At 35.5% G+C, this 15,362-nt stretch overlaps 1 protein-coding gene across 1 annotated transcript in view; it reads left to right on the forward strand.

The window, feature by feature from the left end:
• Positions 1 to 906: 906 nt before the first annotated feature.
• Positions 907 to 15,362, forward strand: part of LOC133530529 (uncharacterized) — a 547,295-nt gene continuing 532,839 nt past the window's right edge. Inside the window, exon 1 of the mRNA XM_061868469.1 lies at positions 907 to 2,183. Within this exon, the coding sequence (XP_061724453.1) occupies positions 2,126 to 2,183 (58 nt within the window). The 5' untranslated portion in view covers positions 907 to 2,125. The remainder of the gene's footprint in view (positions 2,184 to 15,362) is intronic.

Raw genomic sequence — 15,362 nt, forward strand, 5'->3', positions numbered from 1 at the left:
GACGTAGAAATGAAAATGCGGACTGTATTAAAATAGGCTGGTTTATTCCGCCTTAATTACAAAGAATCCCGGCCAAACAATTATAAAAAAAACTATTACGGTATTCGTCCGTTGCCGGTGGAATATGTGAAGCCGAGTGTGTGCCGCGCGGCGCTTGCGGCTTGCCGCGATGACGTCGCGCTCTGTCCGCCGCCCGCGCGTCTCCTCCCGTGCGTATGTCCAGTACTTAACATTATTTTAAAAATATAATGGCGGATTTTTTACAAAGTAAATTCATAGTGTGTATTTAGATATAACCACACACTTAAACTATACGTAGGTTTAAGTGTTAAAAAATAATTAATTTAGTGTTAAGTACCAGAGTATAATCCGTTTTTGAATTTCGTGTGTCAATGTATTTCGTACATCATGGTCACTTGTGACAGTTGAGACGTCGCTTCATTGAATGTGACGTTTTGAGTTAAGCTCAACGAGGGGGGTGGGGTTAGGGTCGGCAACGCGCATGTAACTCCTCTGGAGTTGCAGGTGTACATAGGCTACGGAGACTGCTTACCATCAGTCAGGCCGTATGCTTGTTTGCCACCGACGTAGAATATAAAAAAAAAAGTGTAAAAAAAAAAGTGATAGATTGCTAGTTAAGTTATTTTATATAGTAAAATAAAAGTTGGCTATTTTTAGTAAAATCTATGAAAGTGTGTACATGACAACTTAAACTGACTACCCTTTGATTAAGTGCCCTTGTGCCATGTAACTACCTTTTGTATTAAAAATACACGCTTTCTACGAATTAACTGATATTCACACAATTAAAAGAAATATTACTTTAATTATAAATGTAGAATTAAATATTTCAAATAAAAGGACTGAATGTATCGAATATTAATTGTAAATGTAATTATTTGTGAACATGTCTTGGTAGTGGTGAATAAGAATAAGAATAATTACTTATATAAAAAAAAACTTATTCACATTTAAAAGATCTCCTGAGGCCCCACACTAGGTTATGCTTGTCATGTGGCAGCCAGATTCGGTTTGAAAAATGTAGTAACATAAAATAGGTAGTAACTCCGGTAACATTATCCAACCAAAGATAAGGTTAATTAAGAACTAGGTAATATTATTCGGACAGAAGTACGTCTAATAAGTAATCTATTAATGAAATAATGCACACTAAAGTTTCTCAGTGGGTGCGTGCGTGTGTGTGTGTTTGTATGTGTGTATGTGTGTGTGTGTGTGTGTGTGTGTGTGTGTGTGTGTGTGTGTGTGTGTGTGTGTGTGTGTGTGTGTGTGTGTGTGTGTGTGTTCATACTACACTAATTTTAACTTGAGCAAATAAAATTATTTTATTAATTATTTTGATCCCCCTGAAAACCCAGGCTATGATTATAACCTGACATATACCTAAATGCTGATACTGATTTCAAAAGTTCTAATTATTTAATCTCTAGACTCACAAATTAAAAGAGCAAAACCGTTTAAATATATTCTGACGGTGACCAAACCAAAAACGCGTCAAGCGAAGAAGTACAATAGCCGTGATAAAAAAATCATACATTTTTTGAACAAGTTCAAGGTCGGGACTAGTGTATAATGATATATTACGCGGGAAATTTTATGAAGCTGTTTCTACTAGTTATACACGTTGTTTATTTAGTCACCTGCAATAATTTACCGGGTGAATATATAGGATATACTGAGCAACTTTAAGTATGGGACCAACCCAGAAATCGCAAAAAAAATTTGGCTGTCTGACATAGACATTTTCTATGGGACAGAAAGTTTTTTTCCTGATTTCGGGGTTCGTCCCATCGTAATGCTCAGTATGGCCTATATATTCGGCCTGTAAATTATTGCAGATGACTAAATAAACATTCTGTATAATTATTATAATTAAACACGTTACAACCCTAAAAACTTGTCACTCTAAATTCATACGCAAACTGCAACTTATTAAACAGAATCCGTATAATGAATCCCGTAGCGCTACGCCGTAGTGGCTCTACGGGTGCTACGAATTGCTACGCCAGTGTCGACAGAGCGCCCGCGGCAGGCGGACGCGTTCGCGACTTTCGCGAGTGAGTGACCGTTTGAAACTAGTGAACTCTAGTGAGTGACTCGAGTGTTGATGGTGACCATCATGAAGCGGATTGGGATCCTGTTTAGACTTTTGTTCCTGTTAGATGGTAAGTTTTTTGGGCTTGTTCTTTTGCAAGTTTGTGAGATAAAGTTCAGTAATGAATATATTTACGAGTAATGCGAATCCTTACGGAAGGTAAAATAGGATAGAGTGTGTTTTTAAAATGTTTTGAGATTATTTTACAGATTAAAAATTATGTCTTTTGTTTCGTTATAATCTTGATTATAACCGAGTTTATCTTAACATTAACACTTATATCCAAATTAATAACGGATTCGTAAATTTATAACATTTTTACGTTTAATTAACTTACAGTTTACAGGTTTGAAAGCTAATGTGTAACATTGAAAGATATGTATTATTTTTACCTATATATAAAAGGGTACTATTACCTATATATAAAAGGGTAAACACTAACCCAACCTAAGCTAAAAACTATTCAACTTACTTTTAAACAATAAAACAGCATTTTGGTGTGCAAATGAGAGACGTTTAAAAATATTTCTTTATCTTACTTTTTTCGGTCTCAAGGCTCTCATATAATTTGAGACTTAGACCATAATTTATAACTCCAGGTTTCAGTAAAATTATATCATTTTTTTTATATACCACGTCGGTGGCAAACAAGCATGCGGCCCATCTGATGGTAAGCAGTTATCGTAGCCTATGGTCGTCTGCAACTCCAAACCTCGCTCAATTAAACTCAACTAAACTCAAACTCAATTAAATTATAGTCGCAATTTTAGCTTTTGAAGTACATTGAAACTCAAGTCACATAAACATATTTTATATTAGATATTATGAAGTTAAGCATGCTCAAAATATTTTGAGCAATAACTTTCACACTAACACATGTATATTATTGTTTGTACTGCCAAAGTCGTGGTCAAACTCGTCGGAAATACGTATATAATGAGGTCAATTCTCTCGAGAGATCCATGAGTGTTGCGACCACATTGTTGAAGGCCGCTTCAGGTCATTTTTTTTTTCTTTTTATTGGAGAAACAACAGAAGTATGCGACAGGATAGTAGGTTACATTGTTAGGTACAAACAATATAGAGATGAACACTTACTTCCTTAAACGCTCTCACTAAAACATACATAAAATAAACGGACTTAACTAAACGGTATGTTAACATACAAGTTTACCAAGTGTTATAGACCAAGCTTATGTATATTATAATATACCTTATATTTCATACATAATATACCTATGTAGATATCATACTGCCTGCCTCGATAACTAGTGAAAACATTGTTATGGCAGGTGCCCGGACGTCTTTGCAATAACCCAGCCTCCTTGTCCACTTAAACTTTAATCCATAGACCGTTATACTAATAATTTTTCTGCAATAGTCCCAATGCCTGCTGCAACCGGTTCATGGGCGTCTATTGTTGCGCCTGGGAACGGGTTCCAACAGGCGTTGTATATGACATTAAAGCTCTTCAAAGGGCTCTCTACGTGTTGGATCTACATATATTCCGACGCACGCCTTTAAAAAGAATGGGATTTATAGGTCCGTGAAATCCATAAAGAAGTACATATTATACTAAACTTATTATTAAGGATTGGTTTAACAATGAGTATATAACTAGCACCGGTAACGGAGAAGATAAGGAGTAGTAGATTAGCATGGTATGGGCATGTAATGAGGAGGGATGACAGGCCATACAGGCAAAATAATCTTAGAGATGAATGTATGTGTCATATCTTTAGAGGATATGATGGTGTAAATCAAATGCCCGTATATATGCAAAATTAATTTAATAAAAAAAGGTGTAACTTGTACAGAGATCGTATTTGAAGTGAGCGATGACAATTAAAATTGTTCCATGCACTGTAAACGCCTGCCGATTATTTTACGCAAAGTTCACAACACACACTTAGCGCTCCATTTTTAACATAGGCTTTCAAAGCCTGTACAGTATGGCGGTGTATGTATGTATGACGGAGAGCGGATGGTAAACCCAAAAAACGATGGATGGATCGTGTGAAAGAGAATACGAGAAAGAAAGGATTGAGTGCTGAGGTGACGAAAGATAGAGGAGAATGGAAGAGAAGAACATTTTGTGCCGACCCCACATAACATGGGATAAGGGCAGGTAGAAGAATACGATGCATATTATACAATACAATACAAATATACTTTATTGCACACCTCAATACAGAAACAGTACAAATAATACAACACATAAAGAAGAGGTAAACAACAGGCGGTCTTATCGCTAAAAAGCGATCTCTTCCAGACAACCTTTAGGTAGCGGAATTATAAAAAAAAAATTTAATAAAAATTAAATTAAATTATACTTATTATTATGTAAGATAATTTTTGACGACCTTTCTGGATTAGTGGGCAGTGACCCTGCCTATGAAGCCAATGGTACCGGGTTCAAATCTTGATAAGGGCAATTATTTGTGTGATGAGCATAGATATTTTTTCCTGAGCCATGGGTTTTTTTTATGTACTTATTTAATTATTTATTAATATACCTATTATACAGTGTGTCCCTAGCTATTGGACAAAGCCAAAATGTATATAGCCATATGCATTAGGGTATTTAGAACCAGTGTACAAAGTATAATAACAACCGCTGTAGCGGTTTCGAAGAAATTAACAAATTACCATTTTTTTACTTTGGAACAGCCTGTATGTGTAAGTAGCTCCTAAGGTAATATCCTCAAAGTATGAAACCTTCTTCGACCTTTTTGATTATCTTTTTTATTTATGACTTTCTTCTGCTTTTGCTTCTGACTTTTGAAAAATGTCATCATTATCAAATATTTCGAACAAATTGTCAAAAACACTGCCAAAGATTAACACACATATCAGTGTGTTTCTTTTTGTTGTCGATTATTGGAAATAACTTTTGTTCGAAAAATTTATTTTTTTGTCTTTTGTTCTAATTAAAAAAATATTAATGTCAGAGGATTCCTGAGAAGTAACCCTACGTGGGATTTCAGGGTTTGTCCAATGGCTAAGGTCACCCTGTATATATCGTTGTCTTAGTACCCACAACATAAGCCTTATTGAGCTTACTGTGGGACTTACTTGTACCAGAATGTCCTTTAATATTTATTTATTTATTTAATTTTTACCCGCCAAAATCTGAATTTAGTCTAATAAGATAATAATTAAACAGAAACAACAAATATTTATTGAACAAGTGGGAAAAGTTGTTTATTAACCGCTCGTGCTAATATTATCAATATTACACCCGAGCAAGCGAAATATTCCAAACTTGAACCACGGGCGTAGCAAGTGGTTTGAGAAGTGGAATCTTGGGCGTTGCGAGGGTTTCACGGCACAAGGGTTAAACAAATTTGCTTCCGAGTGAAACACAAAAATTTTCACCACACTCATCGAAGGAAAATACAAAATATGAAATACCCAAACAAATCAAATCCAAATGAATGTAATAAAAAAACATTATTCAAAATCTTAATTTACAAATTATCGTTTCTAAACAACACATCACACCTAAATAAATTGTCTCTCAAAAATAGACTAAGAGTTACATTTCCAAACAAAAAACTATGAAACTATGAAGGTTGACTGGTAGAGAATGCCTCATGGCATTAAGTCCGCCTTTTGTGCTATAAGGTTTTCTTTTGTGCAATAAAGATTAAATAAATAAATAAATGGCTCATTACAGAAACTTTCAGTATTACCCACGAACAAGCTTTCTACGTAAACTCGTATATGACTTTGAATGTTGGATGACCTGCACGGATGATAACGATGTGGTCGCAAGTCTCGAGAGACTTGCGAGTTTGTTATATATTGTTCGCGGCAGCTTGACCAGCCGGGGCAGTTCTCAAGACGTCCCAGAGGCTAGATCTGGCCTTACTAAGTGTAAGTGAATTTATTTACCTATTTAATCTATATTGCAAATAAGTTTTTGTCAAAAATTTAATTTTGCTACAAGCTTTTATCGCCGACTGTACTTTTATTTCCACAGGCAACGAATACTCATCGAGACAATTCTAATACCCCCAAACACAATTGTGTGTAAACTAATTAGTTTGCGTTGTTATATCACGTAGTTCCCATGGCCACCTCCTGTCTCCATCGTCAGATCAGCTCCATTTCATATCAACATTGCATTGTCGTCCAATTTCATATACAAATTGGATGACAATGCAATGCAATATGCAAAATTTTAGCTCAATTGGGAATCGGGAAATGGGTCAAATTTAACTTCCAAGATTTGACCCACTCTAACTAACAGGGCAAGTTAAATAAAAGCTTGTAAAAATAACAACGCCCTATGCGGTTCTGCTCAAAAGTCATAAAAAAGCAAGCGCATATCATGCACAACAAGATCTTTCATAAATAACCAGTGGTCTATATGGACGTAGGTACACTGACATGAAATATTTTAATCATGTTATTTATGGCCCAATTTGAACAATGCTTATATAGTCTGTCAAGCAAAGTATGTCAGCAGCAATTTACAGCAAAGTGAAGTAGGGCAACACTCAAAAAGCAGTATTGCTTTGGTATTGCGCTAAGAAAAGCAGCAATGTACATCGAACCAAAATATTTAATTATCATAACCTCAAATGTTACAAATATATTTACGATCAACGAGCGTGATTGTGCGTATGTTGTAGGCTTTGCTTAAGTTCATGCACAAGCTTATTTAATATATGGGTATATAATGGTGACAGCAGAAATTTCTCTTGAAATAGTAACGATTCACTATTCACATACCACAGATAAAACACAGATGACACGCGATTTTGGAATTATTCGAAAGCAGTGTTGCTAACCCGCGATTTTTCAAAGCCGCCTTTTGCTACTGTCAAGATTTGCTTGACCAAGTATAATTCTTTCTTTTAAAATTAAATGGCTTCAGTCCTGTGGGATTGCCAGTGTCAAGGTATTAGGAGAATTGTACGGTTAGTACAAGACAGTGTACGATGATTTTATCAGCTCTTGGTAAGCGATAGCTGGACTTTACAAGTAGCACGTGGACTACCAGCCGTTGACTCCAAAACGGTTCCTAAACGCGATTCAAGATTAATTTTCTATTCACTGCATACTATCACATTAGTTAATGTATAATAAGCTATTGATATTACACTTTGAACAATATTAATGAGGAAAAAGCAAAGGAATTAATCACGAGGCGTGACTTTCGAGATGGCGCTCGAACCGGAAGACCTCAAATGTTAAAGCTTGTCAAAGTGACGTTTTGATTGAAGAAATGTCAGTTTTGACACTGACAGATCGGTATCGCTGTGACATCTTATAAGCCTTATTCGAATGGGCAGTTAGTTATCGTGCGTCTCGCCCACGCCAATACATGTACAGAAAAGTATGACCGAAAAGCACGACAACTGAATGAAATCAGTTAGATTTCAATCTGATATCAGTGTAGGTGCGAAATGGCTTGCACATCACAAATAATGTTAGAACTATAAAGTGCCTTTCAGCAAACTTGCGAACTGTCGTTTAAATAACTACATTTGAACAACTTGTAAAACTTGCGAAAATGACCTCTATTAAATTTTTAAGTGTCAATTTAGGTTACGAAGAATCCGTGTCATGGCGGCGATGCTGCGTAGAGAAATCTGATAATTGCGCTACTCGATGCTATCGTATGTTGACTATGAAAATAATCATTTTGGTACCAAAACTGATGTATGGCGCAACTACTCTATGCTTACGTCTTATTTCTCTATGTTTTTATTAACAACTGACTCCAAATATAGGGATAATAGAATAGATGTCAAATACTAAAAAAATATACACGGTTAACGTCCTAGACCTAAGAGAATTTGATATAGAGGTGGATTGTCAAAGAAAATTTTGTAGCCTCAATAAATTTACTGCCATCCTTAGACACACGATTAAAACTTTTAGAACGCCATTTGACTTTGATCCTTATTCTTTCACTGATATATGTTAAAGTTAAATATCAAAAAGTGGCTTCGTCTTACCAGACATATCCCAAAGGTTGTGAAGCCATCGCTCGAAACACTGCCGCCACACCTTTGGCCTTTGATCTATTAGATGGCGCCACTTTTTGATATTTGACAAATTAAACACATATCAGCGAAAGAATAAGGATCAAAGTCAAATGGCGTTCTAAAAGTAATCATGTGTCGAAAGATGGCAGTAAATTTACTGTGGCTACAAAGTTTTCTTTGACAATCCACCTCTATTACAAATTCTCTTTGCCTATAGGCTACCCCGTCATAGTAAATGTAAAGTTACGTGACGGGGTGGGGTAGCCTAGAGGTCCAGGGCGTTGGCTGCATAAAACGCCGGTTCGAATCCGGCTTCAGCCACTCGAGGGCTTGGTATTTTTTTTCTTCATATAACATCTATTACAGTTTTAATTTATTTAGTAGCGTGACTTAAAAACGTAAAAAACACAAATCGAAATATTTTATGAAATAATTTGATTTTATCTCTGTCATCTATATATTAAAAACAGACAATAGTAGTGTGTGAAACAAAATTCGAACTACTGTAATTTAGATTGAAAAATTTAATTAAATTAAAAAAATGATTTATTTCTAGAAATTGGCATTAGCTACAAGACTCCTCTTATAGCTTCTCCAAGTACAATATTCGAACGGATAACGAAAATATAATTTTGAAATATTGTTATTTTGTGTTGTCCCTGATCCAATAAATGCTATTCATTTATAATGCGGCATGTAAAATTACAAAATTAAATCGGTTGAGACATTGTATATTAGATGTCATACTTTCAAGTCAAATAAGTATCTCCTTTGTCTACCGTAAATAGTATACAATGAAGTTAAACGCTTTGAAGCCTGTAATAGTGTCATTTAATATTTATAATAGAAATCACAAAGGTTGAAACATGTGGAAGAAGTGAATCATTCATTAATGACAAACATATGTTACTGATAAAATCAGTTGTTATACACAATGGTAGTGACAAATGAATATACAGTCCTTCAATAAAGCCAAACGTTCATATCGGTTAGGGTATTTCGAACCATTACATAAATAAATAAATATTATAGGACATTATTACACAAATTGACTAAGTCCCACAGTAAGCTCAATGAGGCTTGTGTTGAGGGTACTTAGACAACGAATAAAAATACGAATAAATATTTATAAATACTTAAATACATAGAAAACACCCATGATTCAGGAACAAATATCCATGCTTATCACACAAATACATCACTAGGCCAAACCGGTCGTCTACATAAAATATTACAATAATCAGTATAGTAGCGATAAAGAATTTGGGTCAAAATTATTTTCCTTGACTTGTTTTTTTGTCCTCAAAAACTATGACGGAGTGAAGCTTTTTGTAGGAGATGAAATTTAGTTTTTAATGCAAGAGACCGGACGGGATGTCCCTGATTCCGTGGAGTATGGGACGGGTGCTGGTGTGGGATGCAACGTGTGTAGACACACTCACATCTCCACCGAACTTCCGTGAGGGTAGCGACAGCGGCAGAGGCGGCGGAGAACGCCAAGGTAGGAAAGTACAGGGGTACGAGTACAATTTTATTCCATTCGGTGTCGAGACCCTTGGTCCGTGGGGCCCTGGCGCTCTGAGTTTGTTCAAAGATCTGTCTAAGAGACTCAGAGACGCCACAGGAGACCATAGAGCTGGCAGCTTCCTCGCTCAACGCATCAGTCTAACGATCCAGCGAGGAAATGCTGCCAGCGTCTTCGGTACTATGCCGCAGGGGCCATTTTTAGATTTATTTTAGTTTTATTTTAGATTTAATTTAGTCATATTTTAGTTTTAGTTTACATTATTCATTGTATTAATTATATTGTAATTATTTACTTAATTATAGTTTTTAATTATTCTCAAATTAAATATTATCTACAGCTAGAAAGACATATAATAGATTTTTTGAAGTGAAAACTTCTTTAGCGGCGCTGTGCACTTTTTGTGATGGGGAAAATATGTTAAGCTCGCGACAGGTCACGTGACCGACAGATTCCTCAGATTGAAAATTCGTAAGACGGACACGGGATCTGATCGAAAAACTCCATGATGGTTCTAGGAATGATGATGGTGTAAGAGTCGTTGAAATTATGGATGGAAGTTGATTTTTGTAAGGGATAAACTTTTTAATGTTAAATAATTGTAGTAGGTCTGAAGTGTTAAATTTTTAATGTAATATAAATTGTAATCATTGGGTGCGATAGCGCGCGATTGATAAATGAATATTGTATTTTACCACATAAATGATAGTACTTTTATACTGATAATTGAAGCAATTCGTGCAAAATTATTCTCTAACCATTCCAAAATATCAAAAATGCACAACGTTAATATTCAAGTTTTCACTGCTGCCGGCACTCCCGGAGTGCAACCCGTTGTTTTTTATTTATTTAATAGTAAACACAAATACAATAGTGACAGAGTGGTCAGAAACAAGTCAACAAAAATAATTGTGAAATTTTGATAATAAACAAATCACAGTTATGTGTTTTGGTGTAGCCTTTACCGTATTTAATTTGAGGCACTTGAGTTTTTTTCCTCATTGAACAGCATGCACCATCCTTGGTAATGTTTCATTTCCTGTGTCATAATATTTACGAACATTACCAAAATAGTTATTTACGATACAAGTGCGAAAAATAGAAAATTGTAACGAGTGACGATAAATTACGACACGAGTTACGAATTATCTATTCTCACATGTATCGTGCAATGTTTTACAGTACATATGACCCTTTAAATTTTCGACATAGTTATATAATGTGCTAATTTACGCACTAGTGTCGAAAAGTAACACCATATGTACTGTAAATATATTTCTTAACAAGATTTCTTGAAAATAGAATCGTTTTTGTGAAAAATTGCATTCAGATTACCAAATTTGTATTAAGAATTTACAGGGTGTGTGAGGTTTCATGAAATCATCATTTTATTTACGTATTTATCGAAAAATCCTACCGTTCGCTCGATAGAAAAAAAACACTAATCTTCTTCTTCTTCCTCGCGTTGTCCCGGCATTTTGCCACAGCTCATGGGAGCCTCGAGTCCGCTTGACAACTAATCCCAAGATTTGGCGTAGGCACTAGTTTTTACTAAAGTGACTGCCATCTGACCTCCCAACCCAGAGGGTAAACAACTAGGCCTTGTTGGGATTAGTCCAGTTTGCTCACGATGTTTTTTTTCACCGAAAAGAGACTGGTAAAAATCAAATAATATTACGTACATAAGTTCCGAAAAACTCCTTGGTACGAGCCGGGCTATGAAAGCGCAACCTCCGGATTGCAAGTTGCACGCTCTTACCGCTAGGGCAAAAGCGCTTCTCAAAAAAAAAACACTGATATAGGTCTAAAACGCACTTTAAACATTTGTAACAACTTTTTTTTTTGAAAAATTCTTTTAAAGATGCCCAATTTTATATTTGAGGGTACTTATATATTTTTTGTTAAAACTTACAACAAATAAAAGTTACATTATAAATAAAAATTACGCATTAAAAATTAAACAATAAAAATTACACAGGCTTACGCTTAGTAAGAATGATAGCAACCCACGAACCTACGGGGCTCTAATATCCCCTGTGTGAAAATAAAAGAATTCCTATCGACAACGTATTCATCCGGTCTGGCCTAGTGGGTAGTGACTCTGCCTATGGAGCCGATGGTCCTGGGTTCGAATCCCGGTAAGTGCATTTATTTGTGTGATGAGCAAAGATATTTGTTCCTGAGGCATGGATATTTTCTATGTATATAATTATTTGTACATTATATATATCGTTGTCTGAGTACCCACAACACAAGCCTTCTTGAGCTTACCGTGGGACTTAGTCAATTTGTGTAGGAATGTCCATATAATATCTGTTTATTTTTATTTAAATAAAACGAGAAAGAACTTAAACAAAGCTTTATCGTAGACGTTTAGTTCTTCAGCTCAAGAAGTTCTTATTAGTTGGCTTTGTTTCTTATTCTTAGAAATTACTCTTTCATGAGCTTTTCAAAGCTTCTTCAAGAATGCTTGAGTTATCTACATCATTTATTTCATATTTCAAAGACGAAACATTGAACGATTATGATCTTATCTAGTTGAATCAAAATATTTGAGCGTTAAATACTAAAACAAAATATGATTAAGTAACATTAAGCAAGGATAATGTTATTCAAGTATTCAAAAAAGGAATGTACAGGGTCGGCAATTGTTTTTAAATTTATTTTACTTAATACCAACATCTAACTGACATTTTTCAATTTTTTATTATATAGTTTTATTGCTTTTACTTTTACTAGGTGACATTTTTCTCTTAATTTATAATTTTTTCCTAATTGTGACATGTTCCATTTTTTTTTTCAATTTTTAAATGATATTATTTAATTAATTTTTCTTTTTACTGACATTTTTAGATTTTTTTTCTCGTATTTCGTGCTTTGTCTACGACTTTTAGACTTTGACTGTCGTAAACTGAAATAAAATATTTTCTAAAAAAATAATTTAATTTGTTCTAATACGAGTAGTCATGACTATCGTTTCTGAATTTGTTAGGTACTAGTAAATGTTATTCAATGTAGTTACTTAAATTTATATTATCGTATGTATAGTAAATAATTCATGCAGCAAAAACTATTATATCTGTTCCAAATATCCTCGAAGCTTGTAAAATAATATGTCCATCACTAAGATTATCCGACTGCCATTTGCAATATCCATTTCCACTCTTTTTATAACTCATCAATAGGCTCAGTTAAAAATCCATTACCTAAATTAGTTTCGTCAATTTTATTCGATTTTATGCACAATATTACAAAATATTTGGAGCTAGTCTCACGGGATACAGTCCTTTTAACCATGAAATTTGTAGGTAGGAGTTTTATATTAAAAATATAAATGCTATTATTTGTACCACTTGTCTCATGGGAGACTTCCTAGGATAGGAAGAAGACGTGGAAGGCATACGAGGGAGGCATTTGCTCTTTGCCATGCAGTTGGACAATATGGGCTCTAAATAATAGGTAATATAATTTGACAGCGTGCTGATAGACGGATCGCAGCGCCGGACCGAGCTCATTGACGTTACCATCCCCCATGATGAGAATCTCGTTAAAGCCGAGTATGACAAGCCCAGCAAGTACCTAGACTCGACTCACGAGATAACCGCCATGTGGGATGTTGACTCGACGATCACTGTTCCGATAGTCGTGTCAGCGAACGGTCTCATAGCAAAGAGTCTCGGCCAACACATAGAGAGACCCTTGCTGGGTGGTTGGATCAAGGGTCAGATGCAGAAGGCGGTGATTTTGGACACGGCGCGGATAGTCCAGCGCTTCCTCTCTCTGAGGCCCTGACCTGAGGGCCTACCGCGAACCACGTTCGACGTGTTGCCTCTCTGTCGCACTTGTAAATTCGTACGTAACTGTGACAGGGAGGCAACACGTCGAACGTGGTTCGCGGTAGGCCCTCTGCTGCTTGGGCCTTGCCCCGGCTGCCGGCGGCAGCGGCACCCTAGGTTAGGTTGTTATAATATGTTTTTTGTATTATTTTTGCAAGATTATATTAGTTTATTAAGATTTTTATATTTTTCTTTTATATTCATATTATAAATGACCTAATGAATAAAGGAATAATAATCTCAGATGGTTGAAAAAAAGTTGAGCGATGGTTTATTTAGCAGAAAACTGTTGAGTTTTGGGGCTAAAACTCTAAATTAAAACAAAATTCTGAGGTAACAAATACATATTAAAAGTAATAATTGCAAAATCGGCCAAGAGCATGCTCAGTGTAGAGTTCCGTAGTTATCATTCTGTCAGAATAGGCTAAACGGGGGTTGTTAGTAAGTATAATGTACATTACAAGCATAAGGGAGTACCTTCGCAGCGCTTTGTACGTCTTTATACTGAGAAAACTTTTGACCGATCTTGTTCGCTGTAGTTTTCATTGAAAGTGTTTATTAACTGACTGTGACTATTGTTTTTCATATTTTTTGGACATAGGGTTCAAAAGTTATTAGAGAAAATCTTCACTTTATCAAAAAATGGTTGTTGGATACCCTTTTTTAGGTTTCCGTAGCCAAATGGCAAAAATCGGATAGAATATCTTATAGATTCGTCATGTCCGTCTGTCTGTCCGTTTTTTCGTTTTGGAGCTTTGGGATCCTTAAAGGGCTATCCAACAATATCCCACACCGTTGAGTTAAAGCAAAATTTTATAAAAAAAAGAAAACATTTAGGGGGGGGTACCGTAAAAAATGTAGTTTTTATTTTACCGTTCCGTCGCCATGCATGATTTTTGTATCCATGCCAAATAGCAGCTTTCTAACAGTAGCCATCACTGAGCTAAGTCGCGGACGGACGGACAGACGGACATGGCGAAACTATAAGGTTTTCTAGGTGACTACGAAACCCTAAAAAGGAGACAGGATTTGCCATTGAAGTACATTTAAGTACGAATATGTTTCTTATAACCATTTCAAGGAGAGACACAACATTTAAAATATTTCACAAACATTCTGATGATTTGTATTCAGTTTTTCATTATTTCTCTCCCATCAAAAATAAACGGATTTCAAGCATTTTCGGAATATTTTAAGAGTGGCCGTAGTTCCCTGCGGTCCGGGGGTTAATTCTTGAAACAAATGCCGACTCCCTAGAGGAGAGCACGTCTGCCCGCGCAAAAACTGGAGTTTTCTTTTATTTATAAAATGAGATGCTGAAGGAATCATATTACACTGTACCAAACTTCCATGCCCAACTGTACGCTACCACAAGTTCGTATTTGGCTTTTAGGTTAGCAACTGCGTGGACTCGATCACATTCCGTCTCTATCGCACTAATATATCAATGCGAGCGAGATGGACCTGGATAGCTTGATAGCTATTCTGAAAGTCTCCCAAATTGCAAAATTTCCACTTGTATTTCGGAAACTGCTTATATTTTTATTTAGGTATCCAAATTTTACATTTCCAAAATTACGTCAACGAACTTACGGCCCGATTCGAAGCAGAAATACGATAACGATAAGTTCTGGTTTAGATAAGTTCTCATTTAGATATCGTTTGTATGTCGTATAATAGACAGAAGCATCTCGATTCGGGCAACCAATGTCACTTTGACGTTAGAAACATCGTAGATGAAATAAATGTCAATTTTGACATGTCGTTTAGCTATCGATTTTTTAAAGATATTTCCAATATCTTAAACGTGTCTTAATAATTTTTCGAATCGGGCCGTTAGTTGTATTCCAAACTTCCATGCACCTCGTTAGAGTTGTAATCAAAAA

This window comes from Cydia pomonella, chromosome 23 (assembly GCF_033807575.1).
Source record: "Cydia pomonella isolate Wapato2018A chromosome 23, ilCydPomo1, whole genome shotgun sequence".
In the NCBI taxonomy this organism is placed as follows: domain Eukaryota; kingdom Metazoa; phylum Arthropoda; class Insecta; order Lepidoptera; family Tortricidae; genus Cydia; species Cydia pomonella.